The sequence below is a fragment of the Teleopsis dalmanni genome, chromosome 1 (genome assembly GCF_002237135.1).
Source record: "Teleopsis dalmanni isolate 2A chromosome 1, ASM223713v2, whole genome shotgun sequence".
Classification (NCBI taxonomy): Eukaryota; Metazoa; Arthropoda; class Insecta; order Diptera; family Diopsidae; genus Teleopsis; species Teleopsis dalmanni.
The window spans coordinates 146,456,098-146,477,661 of NC_051846.1; the positions used below are offsets into that span (position 1 = coordinate 146,456,098).

General features: G+C 29.9%; 2 protein-coding genes across 2 annotated transcripts; both read left to right on the top strand.

Annotated features, from left to right (window-relative positions):
* Positions 1-12,622: 12,622 nt before the first annotated feature.
* On the top strand, positions 12,623-13,159 carry LOC119669244. The gene is made up of 3 exons (XM_038079068.1): positions 12,623-12,672; positions 12,731-12,901; positions 12,962-13,159. Exons 1-3 carry the CDS (start codon positions 12,639-12,641, stop codon positions 13,138-13,140), a joined length of 384 nt encoding a protein of 127 aa, XP_037934996.1. The 5' UTR covers positions 12,623-12,638; the 3' UTR covers positions 13,141-13,159.
* A 4,259-nt stretch (positions 13,160-17,418) lies between these two features.
* LOC119666397 lies at positions 17,419-17,987 on the top strand. The gene is made up of 3 exons (XM_038075676.1): positions 17,419-17,481; positions 17,556-17,732; positions 17,830-17,987. Exons 1-3 carry the CDS (start codon positions 17,448-17,450, stop codon positions 17,985-17,987), a joined length of 369 nt encoding a protein of 122 aa, XP_037931604.1. The 5' UTR covers positions 17,419-17,447.
* Positions 17,988-21,564: the final 3,577 nt, after the last annotated feature.

Consider the following 21,564-nt stretch of genomic DNA (forward strand, 5'->3'; position numbering starts at 1 on the left):
ATTTAATTTGAGTCTTGTTTATATCCTAAGGTTTCTTCATCTTCTTCCACTTATTTTTATAAATTCATCCTTGTCCAGAACTTAACGACAAAAAATCTCAATAGCTTTTGAGATTGTAATTTCTTAGTTAAGTGAAATAAATGAAATCAATTTGGCAAATTACAGCGCTTACAAAAGTTTACAAAACGGGTTAGACAATCAACTTCATTACGATTCTTAATAAAAGATGTTTCATGGAAATGGGAAAAGAAAAACTCTTCAAAGTAGTTTGGAATACAAAAGCACAAATGAAATTAATTAACAAATATTGTACTTCTATCCATAGTTTACTCAGTAGGTAAAGATTAAATTTTGTTTATTTATTCGTTTTTTAGAAAACGAGTTCACTATCTTCATTCAACTTTTTGGGAATTGAAAAGGATTGGGCATCTTAAACCAAGGATGAGATTGCAAATAGATTAATAAGAAAATTTAAAAAAATCAATTGTCATTAGGTTTATTAACAGCCCTAATTTATATAGTTTAACTTACGAAATTCACTCCAGGGATAGCAATATGGATCCCTTAGACTAAACTTAACATTGCATTTGCAATGATAACAAACATAATTTTTTTTGAGATAACGTCAACTTTAAAAGAAATTTTTAATTTTTCAAACGAATAACAAGACTGAGGTTAATTAGTGATCTAAGGAATCATTTAGCAAAGTGACAGAAAATATATAAAGGTGGCTATAATGTACGTATTCCGCTTAATTTAACCCATATATTACAAATTAAATACTACTTCACTGGTTGAATGTTTCTCCATCTTGGATACTCCTTCTTCATAAGATAACCACAGCAGAAACTATTGACGGAAGACAGTGCCGTTTCTGCCTCATATTAACAGAACGATATCTACTTTGTGATGACTTATAACTTTGAATAAATCATAACGTTATTTGTGTACCTACCTCAAAAAATCAAAGCGAGCGGACTCAATATACTCTTAAATAAGATCTTCTCTAACGACAAAAAAACACCGTCCGACTATTTTCTCGCTAAACTTATCAATGTACAGACATCGTTGAGTTTACATTAAGCCTCTAAGCGCTAGAACGTTACATATCACATCAAATATTTTTAAACAAATACGTCAGAATAGTGTTTAAAATTAGTAGCACATAATCTTTAATGAAAAACGATTGGACTTGACCTAGTGTTCCTATCAAAATAATAATGAAACCAAGAAAGTTGACATGTATAAGGCTCATATTATAAAAAGAAAGTTTGATAAAATTAGAATCCGTAAGAATCAAATAAAATTCCTAAGATATCAAAGATCCATAATTACAAAAAGCAAATATAAAGAGTGATAGGATGAAATAGTTTTTTAGTTTGCATTAACATTGCACTGACTTAGCTGAATCTGAGGAGATTAAATATTGGTGCCCATATTACAATATACTAAATCCATTTCAGTAACTACTTTACACGTTTAACTTACGTCTTTAAATCAATCCAAAAAATCAAAATATAATTCACTTTATTTGCTGGTAATAATATTTTTTTGGAAAGTAATTAATTAAACTCCTTTAATAAGATTTAAAGGGTCAATAGATCTAAGGGCAATATCCTCTTTTTATGTAGCATTATTTCTAAATCAATGTTATTACTATTATGGACATTGGCGGTCTCCGACGGTCGAGGTCAAACCTTAAACTTTAATGGCCACTTGACTGTCTGACAAGGATAAAGATTATCCTTATGTGCTTGATTTTTTGATAGTCTACTGATGTGTGTTGTATATATTTATGGCATTAATTTCAGTTGAAAATACTTAAACTAACTGAACGCTATTCAACTTTGATTCCACCTGTCTAATCTGTCTAATAATGTCATCACTAGTGGTATTAAATATGTTGTCTTTCCATCCTATTTGGTCTGGTGTAATGATGATGCATTTTCTGTTGAACATGCCGCTTAACACCCTGTGATCTAGAGGGAGCTTGAAGTCTCTCAATTATCTGGATTTTATCATAACATAGATAGGTCTCCTTCGCTAAGCCTATGTATGCTAATGGATAGTATAGATGTACTATAACAAACTTGGAGACACAGGATAGAAGCATAAGTAAATGGACATGTCATCAAATTCTGAAACTATATCAGTGAGGATTTTATTTTAACGTTGAATGTAATTGCCCATAGAGAGTAATTGCTCACACAACTAAAGCAAGGTACCGTTTACCTTAGAACCATATTCCTATACATGTTTTGAAGTCTTTAAGATTTTTTTAACTTCGAGAGCCATGTTTTATGCTTTTGTAACTATTCTACTGCCAATGGTTCGATCAAGTCAAGATATTTTAAATCAAAAAGACCCAGTGATTAAAACAACCTTATTGAATGTTCATCTTTGATTCAATATGAATATTTTCTTTTGAAATATCTAGTTTCATTAAACTTTGCGAAGAATAATTTGTCTTATTTCTTTTGTAAATTTTCATCTAAAAAGTGCTTTCCAAGCTGCAACTGGAACAGATCCTGATGGTTGCTTATTGCATGGGCACAGCTGTTTTGCGAGTTGTAATTGCTGTATTGCACTCGTTGAAACTCATTTCATCAGATACAAAAAAGAAAAGCAAAGATACAAAATCATTAATAGATACAAAACTAAATGAACATTTCTGCGAAGGAAAACACTAGTCCTTCGTACTTTGTTTAGTTAAGAAACTGAATATGAATGCGGAAAATGAAGAAGCTTAAGAAGAGAACCGAATCATTGAAGTAAGACGAAGATATTAAAAGTCGAAGCAAGGTGAGGTGCAGCTTTCCTGAAATCAAAATTTATGTTCGTAAAGAAGACAGTGGAAATTTATAACTGCAAGGAAGTGAAAAGCAAATAGCAGAGCGAAGACGTGATGCAGGAACGAAATCTACTCCTTTCCTGAAAGGTTTCTGCGTTCGTTCTTTTGGGAAAATGGCGTTGCTACCTTTGAAATGACAACGTAAACTGCTACACTTCACTGACGAATTTAATTGCAGCAAAAATTATTTAAAAGATGAAAACTTTCCACTAACAAATGTGTCGAGGTAATGGGAACAGAAAAAAAAGATAAAAATATAGCTTACGGAATAATCAGTCATCGACACTTGCAGTCGTAGTCAAATCGGCAACGTCATCAGCCACAATTTTAATGTTGATGATAATGAAAACTCATCGATGCATTGCAATAATTATTCTTTGTGAGTCATAAAAGCACTGAGAGAAATGTCAGCGTTGTTCATAAAAATTACACATAAAATTAGGGAAATGCAATGAGTGCATTTCTATTTAATGATTTTAAACAAAAGGAAGATAAACTCAAGTTTTCTGTTAGATGTCATCAAATACTTAAAAAGGTCAACTAGACATAATTGATTTTTAGAATTATTTTATATCAGGAGAGGTTCCCCAGTTCATTTTACTTGGCTGCACTGATTTAGTGACATGTGTCAAATAGAATTGTGATATAAGGCGTCATAAAATTAGTTCAAGGCTTGCATTGGAAGCGATAATATTGAGAGATCTTACTACAAAAAAGGGATAATTCTACAGGATGTACATTTTGCATCGAATTTTCTTTGCAAAACTTTCTATTTTTTGCATCGAAATTTGTTATATTTGGAGCTGTGCGATTCCAGAAGTAACTGCTGGAAGACTATTGCATACGCAGAAAGATAAATTCCTGTTTTTGAGATAATAATGGAGGTGTTACGCAAATCGTTAATTCTATCCTAGTTTGTATTTGTTCATGCGATATTGAATTCTTCTGGCGTAAACATGATGGAACTTTTGTTGAATATTTAAATTTAATGAACATTTCTATTTCAAATTCTCAAAAAAAGCTTACATGCAGACTACTCCTAGGAACACTAAGTACTACCAGATGAAGTTTGACATTTCTATCCGAAAGTTTGACATCTTCTAGCATAAATGTGCCTTTGTGAAAAAATGGAATTAAATATTTTTGACGAATTTTTCTGATTTTCAACGCAAATTAACCAGAAATGATGCTTCGATCACCATAGTTCAACATTTGGTAATGAAACACCATAATCGTCGTTCATAATCGTCTTTCTCTCCACTATGAATTTCGTGAAGGTCCTCCAAGAACAGCTGTTGTACCAGAAAACATCGATACATTAAAATTGATCGGTATGTGATATACCCGGAGATATTGGCGTCTTTGGACATTAATCGAATCACCAGAACATCGAACAGCTGTTGTACCAGAAAACATCGATACATTGAGATTGATCGGTATGTGATGTACCCGGAGATATTGGTGTCTTTGGACATTAATCGAATCACCATACATTCAATTTAACATATACATTAGTTATCAAAAGTCCAATAACTAATGTTACTGTACATAATTTGGCAATTGCCCATAAGAAGGTACGTGTTGATTAGTTCAAGAAAATGCTGAAAAAATACATTACAAAACACGTCTACAACATTGTAGCAGGTGACGAATCCTACGAGCGTATGTTTGAGTCTTCCAAAGTGAGCAAAAACCGACAAAAAGAGCGGACGGAGCAAATCCACGGAAATGGACACATATTTTTTTTTTAGAAAAACCGGTCATGTCGCAACTGTACCACTTAAACAATGTAGGACCGTCGATTTTGAGTGTTACATAACCATTTGTTTGCCGGCAGTCTTAAGTGAATTGAGAAAAAAAAGTGGACGGCAGATTATCTTCCACTAAGACAATGATGGCTCCCGCACATAAATTTAAACAAAAGAGTTCGTGAGCACTCCAAACATCGAATTGCTGGGTAATCCATCTTATAGTCTCGATTTTATATTCAATGACTTCTTCTTGTTCCACACATTAAGAAAAAAATGCGTGGTGAATGTTACTTTTCAATGGTCGAACAGTCGTTAAGACTTTCAAAACCTCGGTTTTCAAGATACCAACTTCACTCAAATGCAATCAGATAAACCTCTCTATTTTCATTGCTAAGCGCAAGATTTAAAAGGCAGTTCTCAAATTATGGGTCTATATTCCGCTTTAGAATAAGTTTTTTTGTAGAAAATTTAAAATTGAAATTAAATAAGATAATCTGGAAAAATGATTGTCGAGAATTTTTTTAAAATTCCTATTCAACCTTGTAAGATAATCAACCATAAAGACTGTGTTCTGGATCCTTAGAATCCTCGTCATAACCTAAGCTCCTATAATTTACCATCAACTTTAAAATTATTAATAAAATTTATTTCATTGAATAAAATTTTTGCTGTGTAGTCTGATCCACTTATCACTGGAGCATCGAGCATCGCCACCATTCCATTTTGTAATTTTTATAGTGCAACCTTTTTTCCAACTTTCCTTTGTTGCCGCATAACCGAAAAATCCGATAAAAGTGAAAAACAATGCAAAGGAAATGCGGAAAACCGCTGAAGTGCATTGCACTTTATCTGCTCGCGCTCTCGAATCGCGTGTGGATGTGAATGTCCTTTTATTAAACATTTAAGTGCTGTCATCGCATTGATGTCATCACAATTTGCATAACAACACAAAAGCACAACAATTGAATTTCAAAAACAGTGAAGATGAGAAATTCTGATAAAAACAGTCAAAAAGGCAAAAAACCAAACGATTGACAGTCAGTTAAAAGGATATATGGGGTGCACAACTCCAAGACCTTGACCAAGTTTGGTGAATAGTTTTTTGTTGTAGCTTTTGGAAATACTTTTAAATATTTAAACTTAATTTAAATACAAAAAGTGAATTTGGTATGCAATTTTAAGTCAACCCTTTACTATGTTGGGATTGAAATCTATCTTATCTAATGGTTTAATTAACCTTTACATTTCGTATCCACATTCCATCGGAATAAAACACGAAATAATCAATTATGCAGAAAGGGCAGTGGCTGGAGATTAAATTAATTAAATAGGATATTATCTAATAAGAACAGCTGCCACGAGGAAAGTTTTGATGATTAGTGGTTTGCAATGACTAGTAGTAACTGCGCTTCCATCCCACATAATTGCTTGTACATAAACAAGATCCATCCACTTGAATTTTGTGTGGCTCAACAGTTTCTTTTTTAGTTATGATAAGCAATCATAAAGACTATCAAGGTGTCAAGAAAGTGGGAACATTTTTTCCAACTGTGAGCCAAAACTAACCAGTCATAGAAAAGCATACAATTGTCCTTTCCTCATCTAAGTTCTTGTCATTTCTATAATTAGTTTTGAACGAAAGCCATTTTGCCACAGAACTGAGTATAATATCTTCAGTTTTTTTGAGAAATCGTGTTATCGAGAAGTAGATCGTACTTCTCGTATACCAACTATTAAATCACTTTTTAGCTTATATTATTGCTATTATTTATGGTTTAATCGCTTTGGAGTTACTCAGTGGGTCTTCCCTTTTTTATGGGTAAGCCTGTTATTGTCTCACTGGGATTATAATATAATTTTGTTGCTTATGTGGATTAACCATCTTATTTGTTTGTAAGGGCGCATATCTTTTAAGGACATACGCCCTTATATATGGATGAATATGGATATTTGGATGATTGCCTTGCTTTCTATGAGTTTCGTGGTCGCTTTTACACACCATGAAAAAGTCTGAAGAAACTCTTTATTGATTTTTTAACTATTGTAACTATTAAGTTTCTCTGAATATTTATTTTGCTGATCTACCACAGAGTATTGACAATTCTGGTTAACGCTATTTTTTGGTGGGTTTAAAGTTTGCTGATATTTGTCTGACCAACTTTTTCATATGATACCCTTTCATCTATCAGATCTGTCATTGTGGTTATTTAGTACCAATAGAGTCTTGATAAATCCACTCTGGATATGTAATACCTAACACAAAAATTTAGTTAGCTGCAGAAAATATTTTATAGTTTCATATCTAGAGACACAATCCTGACTACTCCATTGTTTTGTAGAATTGTATGTGGTTTTTAAAGCGAAGTATTGAATAAGTTCGGTTTACATGAATGGGCCGAGCGTGTATAAACTTAAGCTACTCTAGCTATTTTAGCTCATGTACCTCTGAGTTTGAATAATTGATATTTAAGTATACGTTGGCTTTGTATGTGTATGAACCAGCCCATGGTTAAAATTAATAGAATTTAATTTCTGCAAAAAGGGATATATAAGCTATTTACTTAACCCAAAAACATATAATTGAAAATTACATATTTGAGATTTTGAAATTTCGTCACTATTAACAACATTTCCATCGGAAGAGGTAATAAAGCTCTGTGAAGTAGGTTAGATACTACTTTTTGTTAACGCAGCAGAGCTTAGAGACTTACTCTAAGCCCAGAACGGGGTACAATAGACCCCACGGTCGCAGTGCTACAACCCTTAAAAATAATAATAACAACGTTTCCATATAAAATAAATGTATTTATATAGAACAAAACGTTTTTTAATAAAATTATTTATGAATAAATAATAAATTCAATTTGCATTTGAAAACGCCGAATACTTTTTGTGCGACCGACATGATGTCAGAACCTAAATCAACATTTATTACAAATTTGTTTTATATTGTATTTTTTAATTATTTTTTGTTAATTTTAATAATTTGTTTTATTTAATCTAATTATTTACAAAATAAAAAAGCATGTGATAGCTCATAGATGATTTTGAGATTAATAATTCTTGTAAATTTTCTTGATTTTAATTTAATATTTTTTTTTTATTTTTTCATATTCGATTATTATTATCAAAACCACCTGAATATTATTACCGCGGTTCATGAACGTCCACAATTTCACCCTCCAGATAAAATAAAATTTTTTTCAATTTTTTTACTCTTTTGGAAAATAAAGAAAAGTGCAGGAAAATACAGTGAAGTGGTTTTTAAACAAAACAGAAACTAAACAGAATAGTCGGAAAAATCAATATTAATGTAATATTTCTAATAATTTTTACTTAAACATTTTTTATTGAATTTAATTAAGGCTTAAGCATAAATATTTTGATTCAATTATTTAACAAATTTACTCACATTTGTTAAATGCAATACTTCATGAAAAATTTATATCAATGGCTCTTTTCATTTTATTTTTAATTTATTGACAACATTAATTAAAAACAATTTTCGAGATTTTTGGTTTTAAGCCATTAATTTTTTGTTAATATTTTTAAATTTATTTTCCACACTTCGGTTTCGGACCTCACAACTTTTTGACGAAATAAACAAACTCTACTGAAATACACGCTTCGCTGTTTTTTTTCTTGCTTTAATCAGAATTTGTAAACAAACTCAACCGCATTTCCATGGCTTTTTGGAGCAATTTCGGCGCATGCCTTCTGAAACATTCAAGTGACAGGTGTCACCATAAGTTGACCAAATGCTTGACGTGGAAACCATTAGCAACAAATGCAGTTAAAGGCCATGGAATTTGAACAACTTTGGCCCGACGAGCATTCAATTTCCAAAATGACTTAAAAGTATGCAGTGCTTAACTTATTTAACAACTTCATTTAAGGTAAATTTAAGGTAAAAATTTCTTCACAGCGGCTATTCTGCAACGCTACAATTAAAAGCATACTTTAGGGCAGTCGCAAATTATATTTTCAAAAATATGTTTATGGCAAAATAAACGAAGTACCGGATTAATTTAAATTTATCCAATTGAAATTTAAAATTAAAACTTTATCTGATTAAAAAATTAGCTCAGTTAAATATTTGCATTATAACATTAATTCTGAGAAACGAATTTGGAATAAAGTAGCTTAAGCAGCTTAGTATGTATGATAAATAATAGTGACGTATATAGCAAACATATAAAAAAAAGTTTGCGGTAATTCCAATTATATTATTATTGATTATAGTAGAATCAACTATATTGAGCCACTTTTTCAACTGCACCAAAATTTAATATATCTGACTTACTTTTCAAGATATTGAGCTTGAAATTGTGTACTTCCTACATTGATCGCACCCACAGAATTTATATGCGCCATCTGGTGTCAACTAGTTTATACTAATTTTACCATATATTGTAGAACTTTCTAAATTTTAAGAGCGATATCAGAAAAACTATACGAAATATATCTCAAAATATTGGTGTATCTCTGAAATCGGAATCTTGACAAAAATTTGTACTAAAACAAGTTATTTAAAAAGTGGAAAAATGTTAAAAAATTGTTTAAATTTGAATAGAATTATATGAATTATATAATTGTACAGAATTATACATTTCCCTATTGGTATCTAATTATGTAGCAAGCTGAAATTAGTTTCTATTTCAAAGATTAGCTCGGTAGCCTTACGCCTCACAGTGCGAAGTAGTCATGATGTTACCCTTCCTAAAACGCTGTAGTTTGCCGTAATTGCAGACTGGTTTGACTTTGATCTGTTGCCCTCTAAGTCACCATGTTGCAATTTTAGTGGTTTATAATACACTCAAAAGTTTAATGTCATATTTTCATATTCAGTAGGGGCTTCCAAACATCATAGAACCGTACGCTCGCTCCAGATGCAGTATCATTTGTGTAGGACACCAACCTATACCCTCGTAAAACAACAATTTTCATAATATACAACTGCAATATATAATAAATAGAGAGGTTTCGAAATGTAGTGAACTACAGCAACAAAATTTCTTTTTATAATATTTTAAATAATTGAATTTTTGACTGACCATAGAGCTGTTTCGAGTATTCCCAAATACCTATCATCAGTAGTCTTAAAATTATTTCTTATATTTGTTTACTGGTATTTAAATTTTTAAAACTGCAAGTACCAGGAGTTAAACTCGTGCCCTGCCAAATTTAAAGCTCATATTCAGCAATAATAAATTTATTAAACCACGATTTCTTAAATGTGAATCTAAATAAATATTCATGCAAAAATATAAATATAAATATATGTCATATAAAATACAAAAACAATAAATATTGTAACCTGCAATATATTTTCATAGTGCTATATTTTAGCACTAAAAATGTTTATAATTGAATGAAGTATAAGAGGAGGGTAAGGACATGTATAATGTTGTAGGATAAGCCTAATAAGATGATAGTTTGATATATAAGTTTATGTGCAAGGTTTTTTTTTCAATGGGGTTCTCTAATTGGTGGAAAGTGTGTTCAACTAGAATTAAAATTGAAATCTTAAATCAAAAAAGTCTTAACTTATAGTTCAATTTTATTAATATAACTACAATTGGCTTATAAGCTATTGTAATTGCTTATATATATTCAATTTCCCTATAGACGGAAAAGAAGACCTTAGAATTGTTTACTATAAAACATTTACTGAAAACGCGGGCTCTGTTTGAGAATAAATTCCCCTCCAAAATAAGTCACTTACTCTGCTATTTATAGTTTACCTCATACAAGATAACCCTGACATCATCTAATTTGATGTGATAAAAAAGCTATATACATACAAAAAAAAATATTCCTTAATGTACAAATACTGTGTTCATATAGTACAAAAACGTAGTACAATAGTCGTTCAACTTGAAGATTCGAAGTGCTGTGTTCCTACCATCAAAAGTTATTTCCGAGAAAATGTACTATCAGCTATTTTGGGCTTTTTATAACCTATAAGCTTTTTACTTTCTTACAATTCTGGGATTGCACATAACTAAAGTTTTATTAATTTAAAAAAAATGAATGAAATGCCTGTAAAAACGCTTTAATACTTGCGGTTGATTCACCAATAAATAAATAAGATCAGTGCATTGAAATCTAAACTATAGAATACCTATATGTACAAATAGTCAATCATCTGTAAAACCTTTCACTCATTCCTGAATAATCTAAGAATCTAATGTGGCAAGTAAAGTTTGACTTATGTGGATATCAGGTCAGAAGGGATTTGACGATAACAGAGCAGTTGACAAGCTTGCTAGGAAAATATTCTATTATAATTAGTTACCAACCATTTGGTATATATATTTTTAAAAATCTGCTTTAATGCTGAGTACTATTGGGAAATCGGGTAAATTTTTTCCTTGTTGACATTTAACTTAGAAGTAATTTAAATTACTTATTAATTATATATTTACAGGTTCTTGACTATTCGAATATTGTATTGTATTGTACTGTAAAGTTTGTTTAATTATTTATTATTGTGTTAAAAAAGCTAATATTTTATATAAAAAATTGGTGAACAACTGAAAGAACTCTTATGATTCCAATATGTTCATTTATAATAATTATGGATTATTATTCAAATTAAAAACATTTTTTTTGTAACACTAAAGGTCCCTTACTAGGATAATATTGGGCGTAACTGTTTTTGAGGAGTGACTTCTTTGCTAAAATTTGCTATTTAAAATTTAAAGCATCATTAATTGCTTTTAAGGATTCAAATCTGAGTCCTTAAATACAAATATGAGTCCTTATTTGTCCATTCGTTGTCTTAACCAGCGAGTTTTTTCTATCTAGTTAATTATTTTTAATATTTTGAAGGGCCAACTGAATTAAAACCTTAAATTGATTACCTTCATTTGCTCTCTGCAGATGTTTTATTGATACAACATTTTTATATATTATATATATTGCTATATATATATATTATATATATTATTATTATATATATATTATATATATTATTATTATATATATATTATATATATTATTATATATATATATTGCATACGTGATTCGGCCTTGACCGCGACGAGTAGTTAGCCCAAATCGTTGATTACCTGTTCTTTTTACCGAAGATGTGGCCATCCTCTACATCGTTTTCACCCTGTGGGTACTAAATTAAACACGTTCTTATCCGAAGCACTTTCTTCCATTTGCACGATATGACCCCAGCCAGCAAAGCCGCTGAATTTTTATCCACTTAACTATGTCAATGTCGCGGTATGGCTCATATAGCTTATCGTTCCATATGATTCAATATTGATCGCCAACGCCTTAGGGACCATAGATCTTCTGAAGAATTTTTCGCTCCTAACGGCTTGTCATCACCGTTGGCAATTGTCCAAGATTATATACTATAAAGCAGGAGAGGCATCATAAGAGACTTGTAGACCGTGACTTTGTTTATTGAGAAAGGGCTTTATTTCTTAATTGTCTACTTAGCCTGAAGTAAGATCTGTTGGCAAGAGTGACTCTTCGTTGAATCTCTTAGCTGATACCATATTTGGTTTAATTTGGTGTAATATATATTGTGTATATTATTATGGTATATATATAAAATAAGTTAATAATTAAATACATTATCAATACACGTTTTATTCAAGTTAAAATAATATATTTATTGAATAAAACAAATCCATAATATTTTTAAAATTATTTAAACTGAGAGAAATACAAATATTGCTTGTTTTTCTTATACGAAAAAAAAATTTTAAATATTAAGACAGCAAATATAATTTGTCTTTCCTTTATATACTTTTGTTGGAATAAAAGTTATATAAATAATCTTTTTTTCTATTATTTTATTTATAATATTTCCCTCATGACAATTCTTTGCGTAAACGTAAGAAAAAACGTTTATTTTATTTATTATGAAATCAAAACAAGAGTACACAGAAAAGACTTGGGTATTTGCTCTTTCATTTCTGGTTTCTAAATTTGGACAGAAAACAATTTTTCATATAAAAAGACCTTCATTTCGCAAAAAAGATACATTTTAGAGCATGAGAAAGTAACTCGAAATGAAGATTGTGTTAATAGTCGCTTGTTGTCTTGGTACGTTTTAAAAGATATATAAAATATTGGGGTTCATTGTAATGTTTGATCCTTGCAGTTTTCCTTTTGGGTTCAAAGGAATTGACTCATGCTGTCACGGTCTGTGTTATCAATGTGAGAAATTGTCGCTCAACAGTGCAAGTTTGTGGTCGTTATGGTTCCTCCAGTCTCTGTACCAGATTCAGCAATAGATGTGCTCTACAACTAGCCAATTGCAGAGGTGGTCGCGGTATGTGGATTAACTGTTCTCAATATAAAATTGATTTTAATGCCTTCATATGATTTTCAGGATACACTGAAGTCTCAAGTACTTTATGTACTGGTATAAGTGTCGGTAGACGTGCTCGTTGTAATGGCAGTAGTACTAGTAGTAGTACTTCCGGTGTATTAACAAATTACCTAAATAATTTATTGGGTACTAGTGCAGTCAGCAGTAATAGAGTTACTCCCATTATTATTAGAGGTTAAATAAACTGCGATTTAACTAAATTTATTTCTCTTGGATTTTAAGTGTTGAATATTTTATAAATTTTACATTATAATACATAATAGAATACGTAATAAAATTATCATCGAACATCACATTTGTTGTTGCTTCTAGTGCCTTCAATTTTTATACTTTCATTGAAAGGAAGAACGAATGTTGTAATCGACGTTGACTTGATTGTCTGCATAGAATAGTTCTTAAAGATACTTTTTACATAGAATCTGTACATATTACTTTAATTTCTACTCTTACATCTACCATGAGAAACGGTAATAACATAGAAAGGGACGTGGTAACCAACCTAAGAGTATCTTTAACGACCACTTCTTAAGATACACTGAAACTAGTTAAGAAACTAGCTTTAATAGCACATTTTTGATTCATTTATTGAAGGATTTATCACAGTTGTAGTATCTGTACAACATATAGATATATATACTAACAGACAGCTAAGTGGCGATCAAGGCACTAGTCTCGCATCAGGTGCCCTCAAAACTGGTGTTAGACTGCATTGATAAGCTAAATCTGCTTGGCGAAACAAATCAGGTGTCGATTCTTTAGGTACCGGGACAGACTGGCGTATGCGGAAACGAATACGCGGACAAGCTAGCCAAAAAAGGAGCAGCCACACCGATGATGGGGCCGGAACGTATTTGTAGACTAGAAAATAATATGCTCCTTTCTCTCATAAAAATAAAGGAGAACCAGAATAAAAAGGACTACTGATATTATCCCAGTGGGATTAAAACAACCCAAATCACTTATTGTTACCTATAAGAGATACCAGGGTTGTATGAACCAATCAAAATAAAAACTGGGTATAGTTACGGATGCAAACTGTAGATTCTGTGAAGAGAATAAGGAGTCGGCCACACATGTGCAGTTAGACTGTCTTGCGCTAATGCACATACGAAATAGGCTCCTAGGAATGTATATTCTTTTAAAAGAGGCAATAAAACTCTGTAAAGTAAGTTCTATACTACTTTTTATTGACGCGAAAGGGCTTAAAGATCTACTCTAAGCCCAGAACGGGGCACAATAGACCCGACGTTCGCTGTGCCACATCCCCTAACAATAATAATAGGTACTTATTCGATGCTTACCTTGTGGTAAATCTCATAAATATATAATAATACATTCTTCTCAAATAAAATTACAATAATTATTTATTTCAACTAAGATAGAAAATTATTGCGGAACTGAAGTTCAAAAAAAATCCAAAAAACCTGACACAGTTTTTCCATTTTAATAAACAGAATATAGTTACTAATACTTTTTGGAAGAGTAAAGCAGAATGAAAGTAAATTTATTTTGTTCAAAAATAATAGAACAAATATTTATTGTTTTTATTTTGCTTTCACAGAATTCTATAATTTGCTTAACTGAAATATATTTATTTTATATATATTCTAATTCTACATTATATAAAATTATTTATCTAATAACTAAACAAGAATCATGTTGCGAAAAGATGTTTATAAAGGCACATTTGACAATATTGGAGCCTTTTAAAGTAAATTTCTTTGACATGTCGCTACATAGTTAGCAGTACCTTGACTATAACTAAATAGATGTTCGTCCAAAAAATATTAAGAGTATGAGAGTTGTCAGCATACGTAGAATCTCTTACGTGATATTTTTAAAATAAACTAATAATAACATATCGCATAATATTGATAGTCATATAACATTGATAATATTGATTAATATCACTAAAACCCAAAACCTGAGAAAAGGTATAGGAAATTTCTTTTTTAACAAAACTAAGACAGAAAGTGATGTGTAAATTGGGTTATGGTACAATCCTACAGAGACGAGATGTCTTAAATAACGCTTCAAAAATATTCAAACAAAGTTTATCTATATTAGGTCACATCTTCGTAGCTACCTAAAAAATACCTACTGCCAATTTAGAACCAAAAAATGGACAACCCATGCGAAAAAATGCATTTCTTGTTAAATTGTAAAACTGGTAGATTTGGAACAGTTGGATAACTAAAATTGACTGTGAGCTTCAAATTTGATAGGGTACGAGTTCAATTCTTAATACTTGCAGTCTAAAAAAAATTATTTACGAATAATTCTTCTTCTTTATTATAGGATTAAATCCTGTTTTGTTACAATAATTGAATTGGATATATTTATATAAAATTGTGATATATCGAATTATTATATTTCTGTAGCGCCAGAGGTCCATCATTCATGCCATCTCTTTGGCGGTCGACCGGGTAATCTCGCGATTGTTGGTTTCTCTACCATTGCAATATTGGCCAGGCGATGATTTTCCATTCTTCGAATATGTTGATTGCAATCCTTTCGTCTCCATCTACTCCATTTAATTATATTCGGTACCGGTCCGGTAATTAAATATAAGAAGTAATTTGAAGGCCACTGATGATGGTTATTTGGCAATACTCGAAACAGTTGTATAGTCAGCGCAAAATTCAATTAATTAATGAACAATAAAACTATATATTGTAATATTATACTGTTCGAAAAACCTCTCTATTGAAATCAATAGTTTATATTAAGATTTAAGTTTCCTTACTCAAAACGCATGATAAAATCAATTTAATATAATGTTCATTCACTAAAATTTAAATCATATTTTTATAAGATCACGTTCCATAATTACTAAGGAATAACTCTCTTAATATAAAAGAAAGAAATAACTTATTCTTAATTACTCTGATTTCCTAATTACAGATTTTCTTTTGTCAACTGCAAAGTGCCATTACTAATACATTGAGTGATATAAAGGCTATCACTTTTCTTTACTACATTTTTCAGTAAAACTTTTCTTTATTAGAAATAAATTTTAATAAAGTTAATATTCGCCATCACTATTTATGACCTTTTGCCATTCTTCAGGTAATATTATAATTCCATCGGTATAGAACATACACCAAAGGTTCTTCGGTGAAAACCTTAGTCAAGTAATTTTCAGCCCCGCATCGTTTGTTACAATTAGATTTGTGTTGCCAGATATATAGGTACCAACACCATATAATGATAAAACATGGCGGATAATTTATTAAATTAATAATATTACCTTTTAATCGTGACAACGATAACTATGACTTCGACATAAGCTTGATCTTTCAGAGCTTTTGTCATAGAATGTTTGAAAGAATTTTAGAAATGATATTATCTGGAAGTACTTCAGTCAAATACCAGTCATCTTATATAGCATGAATACCATTATAAGATCAGTTGCAGCGATGATAGAAAATAGTCATCAGATAAGAGTCAGAAAGAAAAACGATGAAGAATCAAATACAATATTTGCAGGAAGTCCACATTAAGAGTAAGCAATAAGCCAAAATACCACAATCAGCGAAAAAATTACTTGTTAGTATTATCTTCAACTTATATCTGCAATATTAACTATAATAAATCACTTTTTCGAATAATATATCAATAAATAGAATCTATTTCGGTAAACAAGTCGAGATACGCTTAGTTAGCGGATCAAAAAAGTACTGGATCCTAAGTACATGGAATGGAAAATGAAAGTCAAAACTGGAAATAAGATGTCAATAGTTTAGAGAAATAAAAAGGAATTTTTAGAATGGTTAGGACCGATAAACAGTTGCAGTAGAAGAGAAGAAGAAAAATTAGATGACAATCAAAGAATAAAATAAAGTAAATGATTTTACAATCTAACTTAGCTATAAATTTGACAACCTCTTGAGTAGTTTTGGGTATAAAAATTTATAAAATTTTAGAATATGAGCTTTATATAAAATTTATATAATTTAAATAATTTATAATTATAGAATAATTATAAAATTTTTTGAAATTTTGTATATTAATTGTAATTAATATTTCTATTATTACAATTAAAATATATTATTATTATATGTTATATATTTTTTTGCACATTTATAATAAACAGTTATATTGACGTCATGAATCAAACGTGAAATAAAAAATTCTGATTTAGCATTGACTGATGAAAGTCTAAAACTTTTTGATTTTCTTAAAATATTTACGCAAAATAGTTTAACCCTGGATTAAACACACTTGTATGCTTTCGAAATTAAATTATTTTAAATATATTTAACACACATTTTACTAAATTTTTTTTTTAATTATAACAAATAAACGAAAATAGCAAAGACAAATAAAAAGTGAGTTCAACACTTGCTCTTCTCAATGAAATATTGCCAAAAATAGTTGAAATCCCAAACCGCTTCTGCTATAAAAAGCAAATTATCACTCGTAGTTCATCATATCTAATTCAGTTTCAATTCGTAGTTAATAACGTATCACACAAAGAAGAACAATGAAGTTTTTATTCTGCTTGACATTTATTGCTGGTATGTCATCATAACAAAAAATTATAAAAATTAATTATTTAATTCAAAATTATTCATCTTTCCTCTCCGCCAAGTGATTTTAATCTCCTACAATTCCTACACAACTGGAGCCAGGGTTTGCATTATAAGCGTCGCTAATTGTACCGCCACAAACACGACAACAGTTTGCGGTCGTTACGGCCGGTCCAACCTGTGTGCCAGATTCCGAAACAGCTGCGCTTACAACACCGCCAATTGTAACAGCAACGTTGGTAAGTCTTGTGATAAAAGTCCTTCTCGAGGACTCGAGTTACATCATAATATTTCCTTCATTACAATTATTTAATATTTTCAAATATTAACCCTTAGCGTACACCCGAGTATCGAGTACGTACTGTACTGGTATATCGACCGGCACACGTCGCCGTTGCTATGGCACCTTCTCAGGCTCCTCTACTGGCATACTCTCATCGCTTGGCATAAGTGCAAGCAATACTGTATCTCCAATTGTTATTGTGAGAGGTTAATTTAAGAATGAAAACAATGTTCAAAAATGTATAATTTGTAATAAATCTGTATATTATTGATATATTATAAGAAAACCAAATAGTTTCTATATATAGCGATATCTCAAAAGAGTAATTAGATATTCTTTAAAACAAGCTTTGATTTTTAACAGTTATTATTTGATTATGTCATCTGTATCAGTGATATCTCTATCTAATCACTCAGCTAACTATCGATATTGAGTTTATAAATATCTTTATTAATATTTGAGTGTAGTATCCTTATTGCTAATGATCTAGAAATGCGTAAAATATACCACAAGGTTTTACATATGCAATTATAGATTGCACTTTTTATGATTAGTTTCCGAATTTACTGATTGTTGTACTAAATAATATGATATATAACAAAAGCCATTTTTAATTCTCATTTACTTTGAATTTTATTTTCTATATAAGGTATTGTATTCTCAAATATGAATCGAGAATTTTAATAAAACAAATTTACTTTTTATGCATATTACACAGCATATATCCGATCGTCTTTCCCTAAGTAATGAGTTGATTTCATTTTGTAGAGCTAAATCCCTAAATTTTTATATATTAAAATTATGCAGCTTTATTGTTCATAACATCAAGAAATTATGCACGCAATTACACTTTCGATGTTTAGTCTTAGAAAGTGGAATTTTCTGAGTGCTGTGCCAGAAACTGTCGTACATGTCAGATATCATTTTTGATTCTCATTTGCTTGAAATATTATTTTGCATATAATGTGTTTTTTTTCCCGCACAGAGTTTAAAAATTTTAATAATAATTTTGGTTTATTATTGGTCTAATAATGTTTTGAGATGACATGTTCCAGACCATAGGTGACATTTGGATAACTTTTATGGTTTAGTTTAGTTTTTATATGCTTTAAATTTTATTTTATGTATGGAATCAATATTTTCGACGTTCAATTTAAGAATTTCAAGTGATCGATAAGTTCGAAAAAATTTATTGCATTTATAGAGTTGCTTATATACTGCATATATGGAATCAATTAAATTAGTAGTATTTCTTTATATATAAAGAATATCAAATTGGCATTCCAATACTCTATTAATGTTTCAAGAGAAACCTAATCATTACTAGGCACATCCATTATTTTTGGAAATGATTTTTAGAAGCTAGCTTCACTTTATTTCATATATCTGGAGAGATATTAAACTGGAGATAAAATTATTTAAGCATGACAATCTCTTATCGAGTAGGGGAAAATTTTTTTGTATCCCTGTCTTCCTGCAAGTATATATATATATATCATATGTATAGAAGATATTTATATAGCATATATAAAATTATACATTCTATATTATTATTAATTGCGTTAAAAGTTGACATTTATTCACAGCCACGGTGACCACTTGAAAATTTTTTTCTGTACCAAAATTGGTTTAAAAAGGTACCATTTCTGTAAAAAAAGGTCCAAAATTTTTCTGGACCTTTTTGTTTTTTCGTTGTGTTTTTCATAGTGTTATAAATGAACAAAATATAAAATAGTGCAAAGATGCATTTATAATAAAAAATTAATTGGAAATATCCACAATAAAGTTGGGTCATCAAAAATGTACCATTTTTTAAACATGAGTACCAAACGAAAAAAAAAGTACCAATTTTGGTACTAAAGTACCATAAGTGGCAAACGTGATGATATATAACAAAAGCCATTTTTAATTCTCATTTACTTTGAATTTTATTTTCTATATAAGGTATTTTATTCTCAATTAAGAATTGTGAATTTTAATAGAACAAATTGACTTTTTGTGGATATTACACAGCATATATCCGATCGTCTTTCCCTAAGTAATGAGTTGATTTGATTTTGTAGAGTTGAATCCCTAAGTTTTTATATATTAAAATTATGCAGTTTTATTGTTCATAACATCAAGAAATTATGCACGCAATTACACTTTCGATGTTTAGTCTTAGAAAGTGGAATTTTCTGAGTGCTGTGCCAGAAACTGTCGTACATGTCAGATATCATTTTTGATTCTCATTTGCTTGAAATATTATTTTGCATATAATGTGTTTTTTTTCCCGCACAGAGTTTAAAAATTTTAATAATAATTTTGGTTTATTATTGGTCTAATAATGTTTTGAGATGACATGTTCCAGACCATAGGTGACATTTGGATAACTTTTATGGTTTAGTTTAGTTTTTATATGCTTTAAATTTTATTTTATGTATGGAATCAATATTTTCGACGTTCAATTTAAGAATTTCAAGTGATCGATAAGTTCGAAAAAATTTATTGCATTTATAGAGTTGCTTATATACTGCATATATGGAATCAATTAAATTAGTAGTATTTCTTTATATATAAAGAATATCAAATTGGCATTCCAATACTCTATTAATGTTTCAAGAGAAACCTAATCATTACTAGGCACATCCATTATTTTTGGAAATGATTTTTAGAAGCTAGCTTCACTTTATTTCATATATCTGGAGAGATATTAAACTGGAGATAAAATTATTTAAGCATGACAATCTCTTATCGAGTAGGGGAAAATTTTTTTGTATCCCTGTCTTCCTGCAAGTATATATATATATATCATATGTATAGAAGATATTTATATAGCATATATAAAATTATACATTCTATATTATTATTAATTGCGTTAAAAGTTGACATTTATTCACAGCCACGGTGACCACTTGAAAATTTTTTTCTGTACCAAAATTGGTTTAAAAAGGTACCATTTCTGTAAAAAAAGGTCCAAAATTTTTCTGGACCTTTTTGTTTTTTCGTTGTGTTTTTCATAGTGTTATAAATGAACAAAATATAAAATAGTGCAAAGATGCATTTATAATAAAAAATTAATTGGAAATATCCACAATAAAGTTGGGTCATCAAAAATGTACCATTTTTTAAACATGAGTACCAAACGAAAAAAAAAGTACCAATTTTGGTACTAAAGTACCATAAGTGGCAACCGTGATGATATATAACAAAAGCCATTTTTAATTCTCATTTACTTTGAATTTTATTTTCTATATAAGGTATTTTATTCTCAATTAAGAATTGTGAATTTTAATAGAACAAATTGACTTTTTGTGGATATTACACAGCATATATCCGATCGTCTTTCCCTAAGTAATGAGTTGATTTCATTTTGTAGAGTTGAATCCCTAAGTTTTTATATATTAAAATTATGCAGCTTTATTGTTCATAACATCAAGAAATTATGCACGCAATTTCACTTTCGATGCTTAGTCTTAGAACGTGGAATTTTCTGAGTGCTGCACCAGAAACTGTCACACATGTCAAATATCATTTTTGATTCTCATTTGCTTGAAATATTATTTTGCATATAATGTGTTTTTTTCCCACACAGAGTTTAAAAATTTTAATAATAATTTTGGTTTATTATTGGTATAATAATGTTTTGAGATGACATGATCCAGACCATAGGTGGCATTTGGATAACTTTTCTTTGTTTTATATATTTGTGGTAGAATTAAGAAGATTCAATGTTGTTTCTAGAATTACTCACTGTAGTGCTACATAATCTAAAAATCGTATATATGGTTTAATATATAGATGGTTTA

Coding starts and splice junctions, on each gene's coding strand:
- LOC119669244 (XM_038079068.1), top strand. CDS start 12,639: ATGAAGATTGTGTTAATAGTCGCTTGTTGTCTTG. Junction 12,673..12,730: donor AATAGTCGCTTGTTGTCTTG/GTACGTTTTAAA, acceptor TGATCCTTGCAG/TTTTCCTTTTGGGTTCAAAG. Junction 12,902..12,961: donor CAATTGCAGAGGTGGTCGCG/GTATGTGGATTA, acceptor TATGATTTTCAG/GATACACTGAAGTCTCAAGT.
- LOC119666397 (XM_038075676.1), top strand. CDS start 17,448: ATGAAGTTTTTATTCTGCTTGACATTTATTGCTG. Junction 17,482..17,555: donor CTGCTTGACATTTATTGCTG/GTATGTCATCAT, acceptor CTCTCCGCCAAG/TGATTTTAATCTCCTACAAT. Junction 17,733..17,829: donor CAATTGTAACAGCAACGTTG/GTAAGTCTTGTG, acceptor ATTAACCCTTAG/CGTACACCCGAGTATCGAGT.